Source organism: Diplotaxodon limnothrissa, linkage group LG7 (genome assembly GCF_057381915.1).
Source record: "Diplotaxodon limnothrissa isolate DT_005_m linkage group LG7, D_limnothrissa_male_GT1.1, whole genome shotgun sequence".
NCBI lineage: Eukaryota > Metazoa > Chordata > Actinopteri > Cichliformes > Cichlidae > Diplotaxodon > Diplotaxodon limnothrissa.
In genome coordinates this window covers 49,131,012-49,152,142 of record NC_140602.1, presented here as the reverse complement: position 1 = coordinate 49,152,142, position 21,131 = coordinate 49,131,012, and the positions used below count along the sequence as shown (strand labels likewise).

General features: G+C 38.0%; 1 protein-coding gene across 1 annotated transcript in view; it reads left to right on the top strand.

The window, feature by feature from the left end:
- Nucleotides 1–392: 392 nt before the first annotated feature.
- Nucleotides 393–21,131, top strand: part of brinp1 (bone morphogenetic protein/retinoic acid inducible neural-specific 1) — an 82,872-nt gene continuing 62,133 nt past the window's right edge. Inside the window, exon 1 of the mRNA XM_085358326.1 lies at nucleotides 393–610. Coding sequence (XP_085214452.1) covers nucleotides 393–610 — 218 coding nt within the window. The remainder of the gene's footprint in view (nucleotides 611–21,131) is intronic.

Sequence of the window (21,131 nt, the reverse complement as noted above, 5' to 3'; positions counted from 1 at the left end):
TTATAATGATAGCTATTACATAACTGGAGAAAGTGTTAATAAAAAACAAAAACAAAAAACAGTCTATGTATGAAGAGGCAGAATGTGCATGTTTTCCTAAGAACAAAGAAAAAAAAATCCAGACATGGAGGGGGCGCAAAGCTAAGAAAGAGCAGAAAATAAATATACACCATGTCACAGTGAAGTGACAATGACAAGGGCACTGTCTTATTTGTTCGGTACAAGACAATTAACCTAACTCTATGACATCTTCTTGTACCGCTAAAATAGACTTTGTCATGTAACAACTCTCTTTCTCTGCATCTCCTTCCCCCCCTTCCCTCTGCTCTTCTCTCCCATCAGGTCTCCACATAATGGAGCGAGAATGAACAGAGAGCGGCTTAAAAAAAAGCATGAACTGGAGGTTTATTGAGGTCATCTGCTTCCTGTTTATATGGGACCATATAACAGTTCAGTCTTCCCGCCAGGATCCGTTGGCCACTGAACAACATGTCACCAAGCAATATGACTGGCTCATCTCTGACCGCGGACCTTTCCACCACTCTCGGAGTTATCTGTCCTTTGTGGAAAGATTCCGCCAAGGATTTACGACTAGATATAAAATTTATAGGTGAGTTCACTTTCAGCCTGTGTACTGATGCCACTCATGCTTTTTAGGGGAATGTCTTTTTACGGCTTTGCTATTTTCAGATTTTGAGATTTTAGTTGCAAAAAGCTGAACTCTGTACATCTTTAACCCATTAAGTGTACTTTTTTATATTTAGATGCAGCCAGTCTCACCCCCGTGAAATTGTTTTATTATATTAATGAAGTGCGGATAAGACTCCTTGCTTTAGCTTGCTACTGTAGACCAATACACTGTAGACAACAGAGTAGGTTTTTAATGTTGAAGCAGTATTCTTAAAATGACTTTCGTGCTAAGACACCAAAAAAGTCAAGAGAATGGAGTCAGTCAGCTATCAGTTTCTGGTGAATTTTTATTTTAATTTTCAATGTAATTTATTTTAATTTTATTTACATACCACTGAATCACAGCAACAGTTGTCTCAAGGGGCTTTTTATTGTAAAGCAAAGACCCTACAATAACATAGGCAAAACTTGGCATTTACATCCAGTCTGTTTGTCCTGTCATCCTCCTTTCACCGCAAACCGAATGCAGTATATGATTGGCCGTCCCTGAGCAAGATCCTAGCAGAAGCTTCTTCCTGTTAAAAGGGAGTTTTTCCTTCCCATCATCACCAAGTTTTTACTGACAGGGGGTCATCTGAATGTTGGTTTTTTTCTATAATATATTTAGGTCTTTGCGTTAAGAAATAAAGGGTCATGAGGTTACTGTTGAATTGAATTGAATTGAATCACATGGTGATTAATTGTGATAAATCATTAGAAATTGTAAATTTGTTGTCATCTACATATATAGGAATACCAACTGGGTTGGAATTGATATTTTAAAATTAGTCCATCAACATACTGCACAACTATTCCTAAAATTAGTTTATTTATCATTAAGTCAATTTTTGGGGTCTGTGGGATAAAAAGAAAAAATGCAGCCACATATACAAAATAATATAAAAATAAAAATAATAATAAAAGAAGAAAAAAAGATACAAATTAAAGCTAATATATTTCAATATTACTTCACCTGTAGTGATTCAGTTACATACTGTACCTAGAACCTTCAAGGACGTTATTTTGACCCCACAGAAATTAATTTAAAACAGCAATTGTGGCATGCCAAACTGCTTAGCAACATATATTGCTTACTCATAAACTTACAAGACTGTGCGAAGTGTATATCTAGAGAAAAGAAGAATAATTACTGCAGGGCAAAACAGGTCACCGATGGGATGTTGAGCTGGGTCAGAGTGGGGGTGCGCGTGACGGTACACATGGAGAACCTGGCAAGTTACCGGCTGTGCAGAGCAGCAGGGGAACTGTAGCTGAACTGAGCAGAGAGTCCAGAGTGTGGAGTACTAATCCTAGGAAATAAAGAGTGAAATCCAGAGCAGAGCAGCCGAATCGGATGGGTTTCAGCCTGATGAGCCTGGCTGAGGAGGGGTGTGGATTGAGCAGTGTGGACAGTGGATGACAGAGATGCAGGTCAGGTAAAGTAGAGGCAGATGTGAATGGTGTGATAAACTTTGACTGCTGTACTTTTACAGTAACTCTGTGATTATTTTTTAAATGTAGGCAATGGCTGGTTCAGTCTGTTTCACAGTGAGCACTTTTTTTTAATTTTAATGTAACTAATACCACCTGTGTCGCAAAAATAATCTTTTAGGTTTTCCATACTGTTCTCCTGCAATAGTGAAATTATTGTGTGATGTTGCGAGCCATTTTTATTAGTAAATTGAAATACAAGTTTTTAACTTTATGATAATCGAAATAATTTATAAAACTGGTAAAATAAAAACCTCCAATGATTTTTTAATCCCCTGATAAATTTGTAAGCATGCTCATTTACAAAAAGTGAACAGTTTCTATTTTTTATTGTAGTTTCATTTCAATTGAGACAGACAGAACATCAACCAAAAACCCAGACAAAACGCTCCATAAACATTATGAATAGATTGGCATGTCATTGAGTGAAGTAAGTATTTGATCCCCTTCAAACCAGACAGATTTCTGGCTCCAACAGATTGGCCGTGTGCCCGTGTGATAAACAGATCACAAAGAATCAGTCAAATACAGATACTCATCATCTTGATTCATAACTCATTATGTCCATAAAAGAAAACCTGTCAACAGATTCAGTTTCTTACATTACAACCTCTCCACCACCAAAGACCAGTCAAAGGATGTCGGAGACAAGACCGTAGACCTGCACATGGCTGTAATGTGCTCAAAGACAGCAAAAAGCTTGTTGAGAATTAGAAATAAAATGACCGTCAATCACCTTCATTCTGGAGCTCCATTCAAGGTCTTGCTTCATGGGGTGAGGATGATCATGAGAATGTGAGAAAGGTGTTGGATTATCCCAGAACTACATAACACATAACACCATAATTAGTTGAAATCTTGCAAAGTCCACAAGGTCCCTCTGCTCAAGAAGGCACATGTACAGGCCTGTCTTGTGCTTGCCAGTGAACATCTAAATGATTCAGAAAAGGGCTGGGATAAAATGGTGCAGTCAGATGAAACCAAAACTGAGCTCTTTTGCTTGAACTTGAACCGCCATGTTGGGAGGAAGAGACATGCTTAATTTGACCCAAAGAATACTATCCTTCACAGTCAAGCACAAATGTGGAAACCTTATGATGTTTTTCTTATAAGGGTATAGGACAACTTTATTGCATTGAGAGGCCAATGGATGGGGCCATCTACCATAAAATCCTGGATGACAAACCTATTTCTCTCAGCCAGAACACAAAAGGAGGGTGTGAAAGCTTGAAGTTGACAAGGGGCAGCCAAAAAGCTAAAGGGAGAGTTTTGAGAGTATCAAAAAGAGGAATGGGCCAAAATCCCTCCTGAGATATGTGCAAACCTGGTGACAAACTATAAGAAATGGCTTACTGCTTTGCTTGCCAGCAAGGGTTTCTCCAAAAAGTACTAAGCTATGTTTTCTTAAAGACCAAATACTTATTTCACTAAATAACGTGCAAATTAATTTACAATTTTTATGTAATGTGCTTTTTCTGGATTTGTGGTTAATATTTTGCCTCTCACTAGTAAAGTGAAACTGCCATAAAAATTGGAGACTGTTCATGTCTTTGTAAGTGGGCAAACTAACAAATTCGGTAGGGGAATAATGAATCATTTTCCCCGTTATATTTAGTCGAATCTTATTCATAATTAGAGAAATATCAGCTCAATTTCTTCAACTTCTTGTTTAACTGCAAAAATATTTAACTGCAAGAGGACATAGGTGCTTGGCAAGCTTGCTTTAAATAGGAATATAACAACTAGTTGGCAGCCAGGTCAAGTCCCCTATTGCAAAGACTTATGTCACAGATGAGCTGGACTCATCGATTGTCTGATAGATCTGTCTGTGTTTATGAATTAGATGGTCATTATTTGCTGCATTTACCCTCAGTTAGACCGCAGCCGTTTGGAGACAAGATGCCTCAGACAAAGGTGACTTAGGCAATCACCTTGCGATCAAAAGCGATCACCCAGAAATTAAGGGTGTTGCATACTTAACCTCGTGGCGAGGGTACAGCGTGGACTAGTTCCCAATCTGTCCCAGGACCTCAGCAATTCCAGCAATTCTGTAAACAACCACTAATTTTTCAAACTCTCACGAATGTTAATATTCTATTTTTATTCTAGTTTGACTGAGCAATTAGGCCCACAAAAATGTGTTATTCACTCGATTAAATTAAACTCATTGCACTGCAGTTCACTTTGATTCAGCCCAGTTCAAATCAGTTCAGTTCAATTAAATATTAATTTTGCACCACTTACTTATTTATGCCCAAATCATAGAGTTTGACATTCATTAGTTGCAACATAATCCATAACATGCAACATACATTCTGTTGCTTTACATCGCCAGCCTCCTCAGTGCTCACACAAAGAAGCAAAAGTACAAAAATCGGATGGCTTAAATCTATCTTTCTCAGAATGATGTGCTTTGATTTCCTATCATCCCCCTACAGTCTGCTAATTATAGAAAGACTGCAAACAGAGTAAGAGAATCATTTGCCTCATTCTTTGGCAGTTCTTTCACAGACTTGCTTGTCTTGCTTTCCTTCGTCTCACTTGGTAACTTGCCACAGCCCTTGGTCCCCACTGACTTTCACTCCTTGATATTGTCACATGAACGGTAAACAATGCATTTGCATAATGCGTAACTTGACAGAGCAGGATGTTGCACAGAGACATGAATCTCAGAGGCAAAACTTCAGAAGCTGCTTTCCGCAGACACTGTACAGCCGTCGAGTCCTGTCTGTGATGCTGCAGTGATTTATTAAAACAGAGTGTGTGTATGTACGTCAGGTGCTTCTGGGACAATTGGTGGGCCCAGGTGGTTCCTGTTGTTTTTCACACTTAACAAACCATTAGTGGCATCAAATTCAGCCATGAGTTCTAGATATCCCCTTCATCATGACAAGTCAATTAAACCTAAAGTATGAAAAAATGATGTGTTTCTCATTAAAACAATCAACTATCCATACCTATACGAGGCATCTGTAAACAATTCAAACTTTGATAGATCTTTTTTATTTCCGTCTGACATTTAAATGATCTTGTGATGCCTATTAGTGTACAAAAATGAGAAATACTTCTAGGCACAGCATATACATTTTGCAAAAAAAACAACCCCAAAGTATCTAAGAGGAATGCATGAAATTGTTGCCAAAGGTCAAGAGCTTTAAATCATTCCAACCTCGACCTTCAGATAATTTCAGTGATTAGCGCATCTTCAACCAGGAAGGTGGAGTGACATCGACTGATGTAGTGTTTGTTTGGAATGAAATCATACATAGCCTTGGTCCTGCTTGGCACATGATTGCCCAGGCGTGCTCTGCTCTAACAACCAATGAGGACTGAATCGCTTTGTAAATTTCCCCGGGGACTTTCTCTGCCTCAACAATTTAGTGGTGGAAAGTGGTTGAATCAGATTTGCAGAGAGACAAAGCATCCATTCCTTTCGGGTTCACTTATCAAGAGAGATTACCCCGGAGGCACGCGGTGTGGACAATGCCAACCTGATCAGCAACAAACAAATCTCCCCCATCTTTAATAACATGGGCAGTGTGCCTAATTTGAAGGATAAACACGGAATTAGAAGGTTCCAGCCCTGCGTCTAGTGCTCTGAAAAGGTCATTGCCGCTTCAAGGGGAGAGACACACACACCGGAAGGCACCAATTATCTGCTCCCTCTAGACTTATGTGTCTTAAAGAAATTATTGGAGTGTTCTTTGTATGAGTAATTGTCGCCACCCTCTCCCTGCTGATTGCAGTCTTTAAACAGAATCTTACTCTTTGTCATATATATTTCCTTTATTGTATTTTGGTCAAAAAAGCCACTTTAACTGCTGGCTGCATACAGTTTTTTATATCAGAGCTCAGCTGAATAAGGTGTTAGTGGTGAAATTCGATGGCCTGTTTTGCTCACACTAGCATCACTCGTGCTCCTGCTTGTACTCTATTATAGGGTCGAATGTGTTTCAGATGATGCGTGTTCTCTGTCTGGTCTTTGTTCGCAGAGCTCAATCTCCGGTTCTTGCGTGTTTGGGAAAAAAAATCCAATATAAATGCAAATCTGGTAGCCATTAATGCATTTTAAAGGCCTCAAATCAGCATTGCACTGTAATCAAAGAAGCAGGATGAGGGTTGTTATTTAGAATAAAAAATATTTATTAAAATGCATGGCTTTCATAGATTGTACTCTGAAAAGCTGTGCAGGATGAATAGAGAGGTCTGATAGAGCTTCTCTTGTCACTAAGTCAGAGCTCAGCAACCCTCAAAATGTATCCAAGGATCCGATCAAAATCCTGCAATGACCTGCGAAAATATTATGCTAAATTAAATTAAAATCTCATAACAAAAGAAGTTCAATCTTTGGACTTTGATTCAAAAATGTTGAACACAAGTATTATAACTTATTTCACAAAGGAAATTTAGATTTTCTTTGTTGCACTCCTCTGTTGTACTCTGTCTCTATACTGACTTAGTAAAGCCTTTTGAAAAAAACACTATAAAACCCACTTTCACTGTACTTTCGTCCCTTCCAGCCCTGCATCTGTCTCATCATCATCGGTCAAAGCTCTATTTAAGAAATGTCCTGCTCAGTCAGATTGAATCTTAATCAAACTTGCTTTCGGCTGCCTACAAAGTCTGCGCAATACCCTATTGAGTGAGTGTCTAAAGAATTTACAGCTTGTTGGTGGGCACCTAAACCAGTAGTGAGAATGCCTCTGAAGCACATTATCTCCTGTTGTGTGCTACATGTGAAAAGGTCAACTTCAAACAGTGTCCTGACCTGATTTTTTCGACATTGTCCAAAGTTGTGTGCTTGGGTTCATGTGAAAACATGAAAGTATTTGCCTCTTATTGCAAGTGTTTTTCCTTTGTTCCTTAATTCATGAGATTCTTGACTGTTAAGATAATCCAGCAGTAAAAGCTGCTTGTAAATCTGGACATCTGGACAAACCACCAGCATCTGGTAGACGTAGCAATTCTTCTCTTTTCCTTACCTGTGGCAGCAGGAGCTCAATGGCAATAATTTCCCAGAGATCCTCATGCTTTCCAAGTTGGAAATTTGGTTTGGAGAACTACTTGCGCCAAAGTGTCATAGCTACATGTGTGATTTCCTCACCGAGTCTCATTTCCCTTTTGGCGACTCATTACACATATTTTGACTGTTCCGAGACAATATTACGTGCTGTGCACTCCAAATGGCATTATTATTTTCCATGCTTTGTTTTTGTTACGGAGCTGCAGCACTCTCATGTTACTGTGGCAATTAGACAAACACACATCTCCACAGTGAGTCTGCAACAACACTTTGACTACAAGGTCGTACAGAAATATGACAAAATTTCCCACTAAAGCATTTGTCCATCATACTGTACGAAACTCTTTCTACAAAAGCAGATAAATAGTTTGAGGAATCTCAGAGAGCTGACTGCTGAGTGAAAAAATGTTATTGAATTATACGAGGTCTAATGTCAGGTCACTAATGGTTTACTAATCCTAGCTAATAACATAAGGATACACATTTAATGATATGAGTAGTTTGGAGCTCAACTGTGTTATCATTAAATATCATGTATTTCACCATACCAAACATAACAACTAAAAAGAATTTGCACTGAGCCATGATCACCATCATAGCTTGTTTTTGTTTGGCTTTTTTCTTCTTTTTTTCAAGTTTATGTTCCCCAGTTTGGCTAGTTTGAGTTAGGGTTTTTGCAACCACGATAGGCTTTTATTTAATTAAATTTACCAAGAATACTTCTCAAAGGAAATTTCCTTCATGGTGTTAATTATTCCTAAATGTAATCAGTTTTTAGACGACCACTTGATCAGCACTAAAATGAATAATCTGCTATTCTAATTTGCATGTCCAAACTCATTTTCCTCCGTTTCTAAAATTAAACAGTTCATCAAACAGAAAGCTCTGAATCTCGGACCACACTCCCACCCCTACGTTTTTTTTTCCAATTGCAATATCTTAACATTTGTACATTTTAAAAGGAAAACTTAACTCATACATCAAGAGTGAATATTTAAATGTGCTGATATGTACCTCATTTGTTTTTTAAAAAGATATAAAGGTGTTACATTTGTCCGACTCAGGTTTCGAATTAGTTTGGATGAGCCATCTGTAATTGGATAGAGTGAGCAAAGGAGGATTTGATGTAGTCGGCAGATTTGCTGAGAGAGGCTGCAGAAATGTTTAATTCAGCATGCTGTAGCCAAAGGAAGTGATGGAGGGAGGCAGACGGGAAGTCAGGAAGGATGAAACAGACTGAAGAAAGAGGACAGAGACATTGAGGGTCTGGATTGCCATTAGGCAGGGAGACAGGAAGGTGCTAAAAGTGTGTGATAAAGAAAATGTATATAAGTGTTAGAGACACTGAAGGGGATCCGCTGAGTTCAGTATCAAAACAAGGAAGAGGGGAGCAGACAGGTAAACTGGCAGTGAGGTCATAGTCAAGGTGAGGATGAACACAGACGCACTGGAGTGGTTCAGATGACTCACAAATACCATGAAGCAAAGTGCAGCACTCAAAAAAACAAAAACAAAAAACCCCAACAGCAACCAAAGCCTACATTATTAACACATTCTCTGCATCTAATCATGGTTCTACTTAGAAAATGATGGGTTTTTCTTCTGCCAAAATTTTTTAAACTTACATTCACTTAGACACAGATTCTGTGGACCAGGAGAAAATTGCGTAGAGTTTCGGCTATCTCTATTCATCCATGCACTTCTCTACCAATACACGTACACTTCTTTCATGTAACTGCTACTCATTTATTGTTTTTAGCTGTGAGGCAGTGACAGAGACCGTCTAATAATGACACACTGTGTGCGCAGACAGAATGAATGTAATGAGAAAACATAATAAGATAAATAACAATGCCACCTGCAATATGAAGCAAAAAGAGAGCTTAGTGTTGTTTTTTTTCTGTTAATCAACAATTGAACAGCACTATATTGCACCTTTGCAGTATTATTGTGTACAGTCTGAAGCCGTATGTCACCTGTTCTATTGTATTGTCATTGAGCAGAACACAGTAAAAGTGCATCCAGGTGGCCTCAAGGTTTAAGATGCTGACCATGTAATGGCAATGTCCCCAAGTCCAGCCATGGATTCCACTTGCAAGTCATCTCTCACTTTCTGACAGCTCTCCACAGTTGGCTGCCTACGTTAAAAAAAAAAAAAATCACAGATAAATGCTGTAATGTATATATAAATATTTCACATTTCCTAGTGATGCTTTAGTGATTGAGCAAATTAGATGACTCACAAACATGTTGTCACCAAAAGGATTTTGGCTGCCTTCTCGTGCTTTGGCAGCATACACGAATTCCCATTTGCTGACTGAAGCAGTAACGACTTCCAGCACTTGGATTTCAAGCACTCGTCTCAGCCAATCAGGCAAGCTGAAAATCCAGCACTGCTAAAATCTCTCGAGTTGCCATTATCACTGTTGTGCATCGAATGAGCAATTATTTTCTTTTTAAAACTTCTTTTGAAAAACTTTTACGTGACAGACACACTGGAAGCGTTGTTTACTGTGGGGCACAGAAAATATCAGTTTAACTTTAATCTGTTTTTATTCCCTCTACTCTAATCTGTTTCTTTTATACACACTTGGAAGACACAAACACACACATACACACACAACACAAAGTCATCTTGGGGCTATTGCAATTACAATCACTGGAGTACTGCAGAAACTGGGCGTTGATCTGCATTTTTCAGCTTTATATAGGTTTGGGAAAATCAACAGGAGCTGATCTGGGGAGGGACTTTATGCCACTTTCCTTCTCCAACCTAGTGGTAAAAAGCCCCCGCTGTGGGATGACTTAATTACTGGCTAGGAAGGGATGGTAATTAGAGGAGAAACAGGAGGCTAGAAGAAACTGTCAGGGTTAAGTACTGACTAATTCACTGTGTGGGACGCCTGTGCCCCTCTCCCTTGAGACTGGCAATATAACATCAACAGGCAGCAACAAGCACTGAAGATGAGATAACAGTGCAACCATGCATCGAATGACTGTTTTTCTGATATAGTGATCCACGCTGCCTAGTCACACTAGATGCTCAAAGAAAGCTGTTCACTTTGGTTAATGCAAGTTCCAGGACACAAACTCTGGGGAGTGGATTTCAGTTTAAAGCACACGGCCCACTAATGGTAAATGGCCTGTATTTATATAGCGCCTTACTAGTCCCTAAGGACCCCAAAGCGCTTTACATATCCAGTCATCCACCCATTCACACACTGGTGATGGCAAGCTACATTGTAGCCACAGCCACCCTGGGGCGCACTGACAGAGGCGAGGCTGCCGGACACTGGCGCCACCGGGCCCTCTGACCACCACCAGTAGGCAACAGGTGAAGTGTCTTGCCCAAGGACACAACGACCGAGACTGTCCAAGCTGGGGCTCGAACCGGCAACCTTCCGATTACAAGGCGAACTCCCAACTCTTGAGCCACGATCGCCCCATAATGCTGGCTGTAAGATTCATAAACTTCATAAACTTAAAGTATTCACCAACTGCATTTTGAAACATTTCATTCGTGTTTTAAGAATTTAAAATCCAATCCCTTATATGCAACAGAGCAAACATGGATAGCACAATCAAGCTAAGATAGAAATGTTAGTCAAATATAAAGTCTACAAAGAGCCTTCAACATACAGAGAAAAGCTCTAAAGCTCTAATCAAGCAAACTAACAGAAAACATTTGTGTGTACAGAGACAGTAGTTTATTTCTACAGTAGTTTGTTTCTATTGAGTGAACCGGAATTTGACACAGTTAAATAATATTTTGGTATCGTCATTGTATCTTTGCATTTTTCAAATGCTAGAATGAATTCAAGATTATTTGCCATTTATCTTGCAAATAATAGTTCTAATCAACAATAATCGCAGGCAAAATTACTCACTTAACAAACAAGAGATAAATACTGTACGATAAAGTCTGAATATCTGAAATGCACAACCTCAATATGTTCCAGTGCACAGCATCGCCTCTCTAAAACACCTCATCAGAGGTGTCTTTCCTCTGCTACCCCTCTGTCCTGTAGTCAGCACACGGCTTTGGTGTTGTTTTTTTTCCACTGTTTTTTTTGTGACCTACACAAACACAAAAAAGGTTTATTCTCAGCCTTCTGCAGAACATCTGAGTCAGTTCACTTGCAGCAAAACACTGACTCTGTTGGGCTTGTTATCTGGGCTGTCTTAGAAATGTAGCATCACAGGTTTTTCTTATACTGTGTGTTACATGTCTAAAATTATTTTCAAGTGGGCTTTTATTTGCTACCTACTGCAATATTGTGTCAGTTTGCATGGTGATCCAGGGGATACACCACCAGTGGACGCATGTACTCAATTTATTTTTAAAGTAGCCGTTTTGCAAATTAGATTCATGATCATTCAAAGACTGGATATACTGCTGGGAAATGAAACTGTCTGTTTAGATATTGTCAGTACTTAGTCTTTATATTATTTCTTATATTAAAATGCTCCTAATGTTGTAACATTCAGCCTATTTTTTATAATCAGTAGAAAACATAAATACCTTCAGATTTTCTCTGTCGTTTGTAGATAAAACTGTACGCGCTGTTTGTCGTTAGAGAGTAAAGATTAAGCTGACCTAAGGGAAATCAGTTAATTTCATGCATTTATTGAGGTGCTGAAGCATCTGTGCACAGGGAAAGCATGCTGTTGTACATATTCTTCACAAATATAAAACCAAAGCCCATTTGCTTTAAAGAATAGCTCTTTTACTAAAATGTGTGTGTAAGGGAAGTTTTAGAAGGAGGACACCGAGTTAGCTAACCTGACAACCTCTGGAAGGTTGTTTTCATCTCTTGGGGCTCACATAGCAAAGGCCTGATAAGTGGGTTTAACAAGTAATGACATGTTTCTCATTTTCAGACTTGAAGCAGTGAAGCAGCAATGATATTAAAGACTACAGACAAGCGCATGCTTGTGACATGATATCTAGCTGAAGTATGATTTCAAAGCGCAGGAGAAAAGTACTTTTAACTGGAGGTCAAGTGTCTAAAAAAGGACACAGAAGGATTAATTCCTGCATGTTGTTATGTCGCTATAAAACCCGTGATCTATTTTGTTTATCTGTTTCCTCCCTTGGTCACAGAATGTTGTTTGTCAACCTACGTGATATAAAATGCTAAATGCTGGTGATATTAATTCAAAGTTATTTTATTTTTAGAGCCGTAATAGTGGCCAAAGTGCTAAAAAAATATCCTGAAACATCTTATTTGCCTCAAAATTCGTCACAGTTTAATTTGCAGTTCTCATAAAGGCAACAGTTTATCACTTATTTATATCACTGCAAGGCAAAATCTAAACCGTATTCAAATTGGTTTCAAATTCTTCATTCACACGGAAATTACGATGGAATAAGGAAGGTAAATTGCAATATTTTTTTCCAGCAGGTAAAAAGATCATTGGGATTACAGAAATGAATTAGCTTAGTAATTTTATCTATTACACTCTTAACAAATGCAGTCCACAAAAACCATCAACATAATGCTTTTATTTTTTAATTTGAGCTGTGACTGACAGTTAATATGGGGTCAGCTGAGTTCAGCAGTAAATGGATATGATACAGTAAGCGACATCTAACAATACCAGCTGATTCTTTTTACTGCATGAATGTTTTGACCTTTGAAGGTTTTCATTACGTGTAGAGTGGGGGGGGAATTTTTGTCACTGTTTACAGGATAGAGCAGATGATGAAGTGTTTTATTATCTGCATACAAAGGGACTTTATATGTCAGGTGGATACATATGCAAACAAAGGATAGCAATCTAGAAAATGTGTTTATAAGACTATGAAGATATTTAGAGATTCTATATGGCTTTCATTTCTGTGCAAGCGCTCTCTCTCATCCAGTTGTATGCTGCGTGAGCTAGTAATAATTTCCATTTCTTCCCTGCCCACACATTGAGACTAGTTCATCAGCAGTACTTCTCACATTACACAGTTAATTAGATTCAAACGCATGCTCATGTCACTCACCCATGCGTTCGCTTCTGGCACAATGTCCCATCAAATTCTTGAGATTAAAGCGAATTAAGAGATTATTTTTGATTAGATCAATTTTCATTTCATTGCTTCATCACAATTACAAAGTGTACTAACAAAGCTATTATACCAGCAATCATATTCCATTTAGACAATCATGTTCCATTTGCTGATATGCTCTAATTAATAGTTATTAACAGAGAAGCTTACATGTGAATACAGAGATGGAATTTAGGTATTATGGCATAGCCCTCGAAAGCTTGTATTTATTTATTTATTTATTTATTTATTTTTGTCTTTCAGTAAATAAAGAGTATGATTTCATAGCTTTGAAACTTATTTCTATGAAAAAACAACTAAAAATAACTTTTGTATACATTCTCACTATGCTGCCACTGAGCAGACTTCATTGCATTAACTGTTATTGTGGTCACAAGTTAATTCAATTTATAGTTTTTATTTCCCCCTTACTTTGACCCAAACTATTGAGATTCTTTTCTAGGGTCAGCCCATTATTCTGCAGACGCCGAAGTGAATAAAATCATGACAGAGTCAAATGATTTTCTGAGAGGCTTTATTCCAACAGCCGCACATTCACTGGAAAGAATGGATGAAAAATCATTTCCACAATCATACAAGAATGATTGAGGAAAAACACATGTATTTCATTATCCTCCCTTTCTCTGACTTTTCTGTGCAGATTACTGCTGATTTTGCTTTAGAAAAAAGAAAAAAATAACAGTGAAACTGAATTATGTTAGCTCGAGCAAAATCTACCCGAAGAAATAAAAAAATCTAATACTGCATGGGTGTTGCTCTCGCACATCACAGCTGATATAATTTTATAATTTAAATAATTTTATAATTTTCTTTCACAACTAATTATGTACTTTTTCATCTCACTGTCAAATACCAGTCAAATACAAACATTTCACACAGATGACTTCCACAGGAACACGCATGATGTTGCATCTTGAAGCACTCCTCTTTTGGAGACTGAGAATTTTTGGTTTTATTTTACCAAAACATATTCAACCTGCAGTACAATAATTATGGACCGAATGCAGTAAGCTGACTGGACATCGACTCATAGCATAGGAGGGAAATGAGCCAAAGCGTTCTTCAAAAGCAATTCAAAACTTTGCAAGGTCGCTAAGTGGGCTATTCCACAGGAGTTAAGTACTTGAAGTATTTAATTTAACACGACTGAGCATGCAATCAACATGCATTTGACTTACAGGACTAAAAACTACAGAAAAACCCGACAGCTGACAGCAAAAGCATTGTGGGTATCTCCTCTGGTTCTAGAGTTCGGGCAGGTTTTACCTGCAAAGGATGCTTGACAAAGTATTAAAAAACTGAGAACTGTATTTATGCTTATGTTAATTTGTTCCAATTGTATTTGAATTGGAACTAAGGGACTGTGCATAAAAAAGGACTTTAATTCCCCTATAATTAATGCAATATTCAAATTAATGCTGAGAGTCTGCTGTACTACTCCTAACTGTAACTAGGATATGTAATAACAGAAATTGTGACTAAAATGTCTAAAGAATCTAAAATAATATGTGGACCTAGCTGTATGCATATACTACTGTGGCTTTTTGGTCTAAAACAAAATTACTGTTATTCAGTTAGGATAGCAACAAATTACAACTACTTTAATACTTTTAAAAATAATAATACTTTTTGTATTCAAAACCATAATTACAATACAGCAATAATGTTTTAGAGCTGCACTACAGTACACCACAACCAGTGAGAGGGCATATACATTCATAGAATAGTACATACGTACATTTGGATTATCAGGCATTGTAACTACCCTAAGAGAAGGGAGAAGACTGACAGTTAATTTTAATTGGTTCACTTTTAACACCTAATTGTATCTAAATCTATCTGCAAGGAAAAGTCTCTTGGGTTTTTTATATGAACTCTCTGATGGTATACCACTATTTCTGTATAACTCCTCCAATTTCCCCACACTATTTACTCTATTAAAAAAGAAGGGAAAAATCCAGCCTATGCCTGTACTGAAGAGTAAATAAATAAATCAAGAACAAGCAAACAGCTCTGCATAGTCCTTCACTGTGCACTGGAGCATAGGATTAAGATTTTGTCTATTCTGAATAATTCTCAGTGGTTGAAATTCATGCAGGACTTCAATTGTATCTCTGTCTATTTGATTTATTGCCAAGCTTTGCCTCTTTATTATCGGTAATATCTCCCTACCCCTTCCTCTGCCTCCTTTTTCCCGTATATTCTGTCAAAATGCTACATAATACTTTGGCATCATTGCCCATCAGGGAGCGGAAACATGGAAATCTGAGTTAATGCACTGCTGATGATTAGTGTATTTTGTACCCTAGTTTAGCTGGATCATATAGATAAAACCTATTAGGCACTTCATCTGTCAGAACATTAAACTGTTAAGACATGATTTTGCTTGTCCATTAGTTATCCCACAATTTAAAGACATAGGTTCAGAATGGTAACAGTGTTATACTTTATGGCCGATCTGTTCGGCAGTTCATGTAGGTCTGACCCTGGGACTGCTGGCACAAGTGGCCGATGAGAGCATTGTAAGCACAAAGATTTAGTGAAGTACAGTAAAGAGGCTAGCTTAATGGAGTTAGCCTCTTAGCAAATTCATAACAGAGAAAGGGACAGACAGCTTTGGGTGATAACAACCCTGGTGTCCAACCTTTTAGAGGTCAAACGCCAACAATATCAACTCTAAAGTATGGATCACTGGTTAATCACATGAACTAGACGAATTAAATAAGCCGCAAGCTGTAACTCATGAAAGCCTCTTGTTCATAGCTTCGACAAGTGGTCTTCAAAGAAGACAGTCTCTGAAATATGGACATTCATAAGGCCTGCTGGGCCACATATTGGTCTAGATGTAATAACATTTATCCTATATCACTGAAAAGATATCATATCTGAGTGGATGTGATCATGCAGCACTGTTACTGTGTGAGAACACCACGTACAGAATAAAAGAGAATAAGTCAATACTGTGTGGGAAGACAGAATCGCTTCACAAAGTCATTCATGGGGGAATTTCCATTATTGGATCAAAGTCTCCCCCCGTCCTAGCACTTTGCCAGCATTTTCTGTTGAGCCCTCATGGTGCACCACTATCACTCAGCTGAGCATGGCTCTGTAAAGACAGTGTGGCAAAGATTCAATCAACAATGTCTCAGGAATGTTTAATGGGCGTAAAAAAAAAACAGCGTAGAATGCTATAAAACAAAGTCCCAGTGTGTAGGACAATTTACTCATTAATTTTAATAAGCATTATTCCACTCTCAGTCATTTGGCTCATACTACCAAAACCCCATCATTTAAAAAAAAAAAAAAAGCTACATCAATCATATGGGGTTTGCTTTCTGTTCAGAGTAAGTGTAAACAGGTAAATACATTGCAAGACGTGATAAGATTTCTCACTTGTGTCTCATCACTCTTAATTATACAAAATTCAAAACGACCCGCCTATGTCAGAGCCTCCTTTTACTGGGAGCACAGATCACTGCTATTTGTGTTGGTGTTCTGTTTTTCATTTAATGGTTGTTTTGATAGCTCATTATCAGCACAGGAGCTCATTTGCATAAACACTGTATTTTTAAAAGTAGTTGTTAAATTCTCATGTAAAACAGTAAGTATGCATGCCTTCCAATCCTCAGGAAGCATCTCTTTTTAACATGCAAAAGTATCTTGATATAACTTGACTCGAGTTAGACTTTAAGGTCAGTGATTTGATAGACAGCAGTTAATACCTTTGCTTTGATTGGCTGTTAGAAATAGTCTGTTACCCCTTGGAGTGATTTGTTTTTATAGCAGTGAATTAGACCTAAGTAGGTAATTCAAAATAACGTATCATTTTCAACTGCAAATATGAAGTCATCCCTGACAAACAAAGTAGTGCAACAAACAGCTGAAATTGAAAGGTTCACCCTTTATCAAAGCTTGAAAACAGTCTGTTCCTTCTCACATCAGAAGGAAGAAGAACTTGTACAAAACTGCATCAGCAGCCCCAAAATCACACACCTCATTCATGTTGTGTGCGACAGGTACAAAGAAAACAAGTGAATTCTTAAAGGGAGAGAGCCCTCTTCAGTTACGTGTTAAAATAAAATTTTTCTGATGTCTACTGATTCTGCTGATCGTTGCACTCATCAGTAACTTCTGACATCAGTGACATTTTCCAGTGCCTATTGCATTACTTTCATGTTCACATCTGAACACTGGATGACAATTATTCATCGTGCAAACACATTTGAATTTCTTTTTTTTTTGGTAACCATTCCAGCATGTATCACAAGGCTATAGATAACAATAGCAAAGCAACTGACTCACCAGATGTGAAACAAAGCAGCGTGTTAAAGGTGATGTGAGAAACTAGAAACAAGTCCAGAATAAATGTGAGAGGAGGAAATTGCTGTCTGTGGAGGCTTTCAGTAGATATTACAGCAGAGGCAAAGGAGCAAAAGGATTTACAAAATCATGTAAATCTGTATATATGCAGTCACCAGCCACTTTGCTATGTATACTTGTTCAATGCAAGTATCTAATTAGCCAATAACCATTTAGACATGTAGACATGGTTGATATGCCCTGCTGAAAAAATACTCATCTGATAGGATTTTCTCACACAAACAAATCTACAACGGTCAGAAAAACAGAAAATACCCAGTGAGCTGCAGTTCTCTGGGCAGTAATTTCTGTTGATGCTATAGGTAAATGTAGAATGAGTAGATTGGTTCTAGCTGATACGAAGGGAAAAGTAATTCAAATAACTATTTGTTACAGCCAGGGTATGCAGAAGAGCATCTCTGAATACACAACAAATCAAACCTGGAAGCAAATGAGCTACAGCCACACTACGCATCACTCCTGTCTTCTTAGGAACATGAAAATGAGGCTACAATTCATTCGTACTTATCGAAATTAGACAATGGAAGGTTGCAAATCTTTTTCCTGGTCTGATGTGTCTTGATTTGTGCTGCAACATTTAGATGGCAGGGTCAACATGAAAAAATGGACCCCATCAATTGATTCTCTCTCGTCACAATAATTCAGGATGCTGGTGGTGGTATATGGTGCTCGTGATATTTTCCTCTCCATTTTGTGCTCTTTAATACTAAGCATTGTTTATGTTTATGTTGTTGACCATGGCCATCCTTTTACGACCACAGCATAACCATCTCCTTATGGTTGTTTTCGTGGGGTGAACACAGCATACTACAAAGCTCAAATAATCTCTACCTGGTTTCTGGAACATGACAGTGAATTAACAGTATTCAAATGGCTTCTGTAATCACAAAAACTCAATCTAATAGAGCATATTTGTGTTGTGGTGCAATAGGAGATTTGCATTATGAATCTGCAGCACCTGCGTGATGCTTTCCAGCACTTTGTTCACTGTATACCACAAATTTAGGCATATCTGGAGCCAAGAGGAGATCCAACCTGGTATTAGGAAAGTGTACCTATAAAGTGGCTGCTGAGTGTAATTTAACAACATTTAGAATACTTTTGTAAAATAAGGAGTTTTTTGTAGACATGTTTGACTGATTTCTAAATATTCGGAACTCAACAGAATATTTGTTCTATTATTGAGCATATTTGAATAATTACTAAAGATGATTTCAAATGTCTCATTATTCAAACAAATGCTGATATCTGTCATCTACATTGTACCCTTTAAGAATATCAGACAGACTCAGATTGAAGCATCTTTCATGCAGTGATTATTGCTGTTTAATTGCAGCATCAAAGCACTCTAAATATTACGTTTTCAAAACAAAATAGACGTGTACTAAATGACACACGTCTTTGATAGAAAGACTTACTACAAATAGAGCTACTGCTAATTTATGATGTAATTCAGTACAATAACCTCAAAAAGCAGCTACAGAAATTACAAAGGGTTGAATCATCACCTCTCTGACATACTCTGCTGAAAAATCACCATTATAAGCTTCACAACTGTAAACGCTGTATGTGTCATGAATCGCTGTGCGGCAGGCAGGAGTTGGACCCAAAGTGCAGGACTCACAGACTCAGGGAGGTGAACTCAAAACTCAGCTTTATTTGCTGGCAGGGAAAAAACATACAAACTAATCTAAACTGGGAACTTGGAAAACTCACAGAGAGACACACAGGGAGATCCACACAGCAAGAGGGACGACGCGACACTGACTCAGAGAAACACAGGGTTTAAATACACTGGGAAGTAACGAGGGGAATGAGACACAGAAGGAGGGCACAGCTGGGAGAAATCAGGACTGACGAGACAAGCAAAGCAGGACGCATTCACATGAGACACGGACCATCAAAGTAAAACAGGAAGTATCACACAGAGACGCGAACTTGACACAGTGGAGACAGCAACTAAGAAATACAGAGACATAAACCATAAGGCAGAGGTCTAAGAACCAAAATACACAGGGAAATACTCAGCTGGGAACACAAGAGACTAGACTAGAGAGAGTAACAAAAAACCAACCATGAGAACATAATGCACAATGCAGAGTGACAGAAAACAAGAAACTCAAACATGCAAAGACACACAATTACACAGAACAGAGGGGACACAGAGAGACATGAAGGGCAAGGGATCAAAACTAGAAGCCATAGAATAAATCACACACAAGTACAATAATACAAAAATCACAAAGAACTAAAAACGCTGGGTCAGGAGACCCAGGACCGTGACAGTATGGATGTACAGGACACTGATTCTCCTTGCTCTCTCATCTGTGTCATATTTGAGGGATTATCACAGCAATGCGTTCTTCTGAAAGTACTGATGAAAGACATTCGAGGTATTCCCAGACCTGCACTTTGAGATTCAATTCAATTTCATTTTTTATGTCTTTTACAAGGTTTGAAATAAAGCCTTAGTTCAGTGACTGTAAGTATCTAACAAATGCAATAAAGTAAAATCTGTTAACACATTTTTAAGTTAAAAAAAAAAGGTTACCTCATATTTCAAGCAACAATATACATCAAACACAACCAAACACATTAACAGTGCTGTTAAATATACTTTGCTGTAAAATTGTAGTTTTTTAACATCGTAAACACCAATTTAATTACAATTTTCTGATCTGGCACTAACCAGTGTGACTTAATGTGCTAAAAATGTCCTTATTAAACTGGTTGCTTATGTTATAAAGCTTTTATTTCTTAAAGCCCAGAGAACACAAAGTATCAAAAAGAAAAGAAAAAAATAACAGTCACGCTGTCTCTTGTTTGCTCATAATTTCTGGTTGAAAGTTAAAAATGAAAGTGATATTAGGCTTAATGGCTTCACTGTTGAAGAGGAGAGGAGAAAAGAGTGGGAAAGTGCTTGTAGACAAAGACAACTTCCAAAAGACCTGCAGTTACGTTCTCGACACTTCTCTTCCAAAACATCTGATGCATTTAGTCCACTAAAAGAGCTCAAACGCTGCTCACGACAGGCAGCAACTAAACCAACACTGTGCCTAAAATTGTCAAAAAACTCTAAGCACTCTCGGGGGGAGTAATTGAAAATCACATGAAACATGAAAGACAGAAAATATTAGTTGATGTTCTGCAAACAGTAGACTGCCAGTTGGTGTTTGTGAAAGTGCACCAACGATCATGGTAACATGAGGAACCTGACAATCTGCCAGTTTAGTCAGCTCAGCAATCTGTATGTAAATGTACTCTTGAGATGACTACAGACATGTCAGATGCCATACAATTGCCAGGTGATTTGCATTAAGTGGTAATTATGGACCATGGTTACACATGTGAACATGAAACTGAGTTGGATAAAACAGTAGAGCAGACTTCCAATCCTAGGATATGGCAAATGGTCTTCTCACTCTACTCTGAGTAGGACCACAACAGTGAGTGAAGTCAGAGTGAAACTGACTTTTGGCAGTTTTCTTTAGCAATATCCATCCGTTTCTG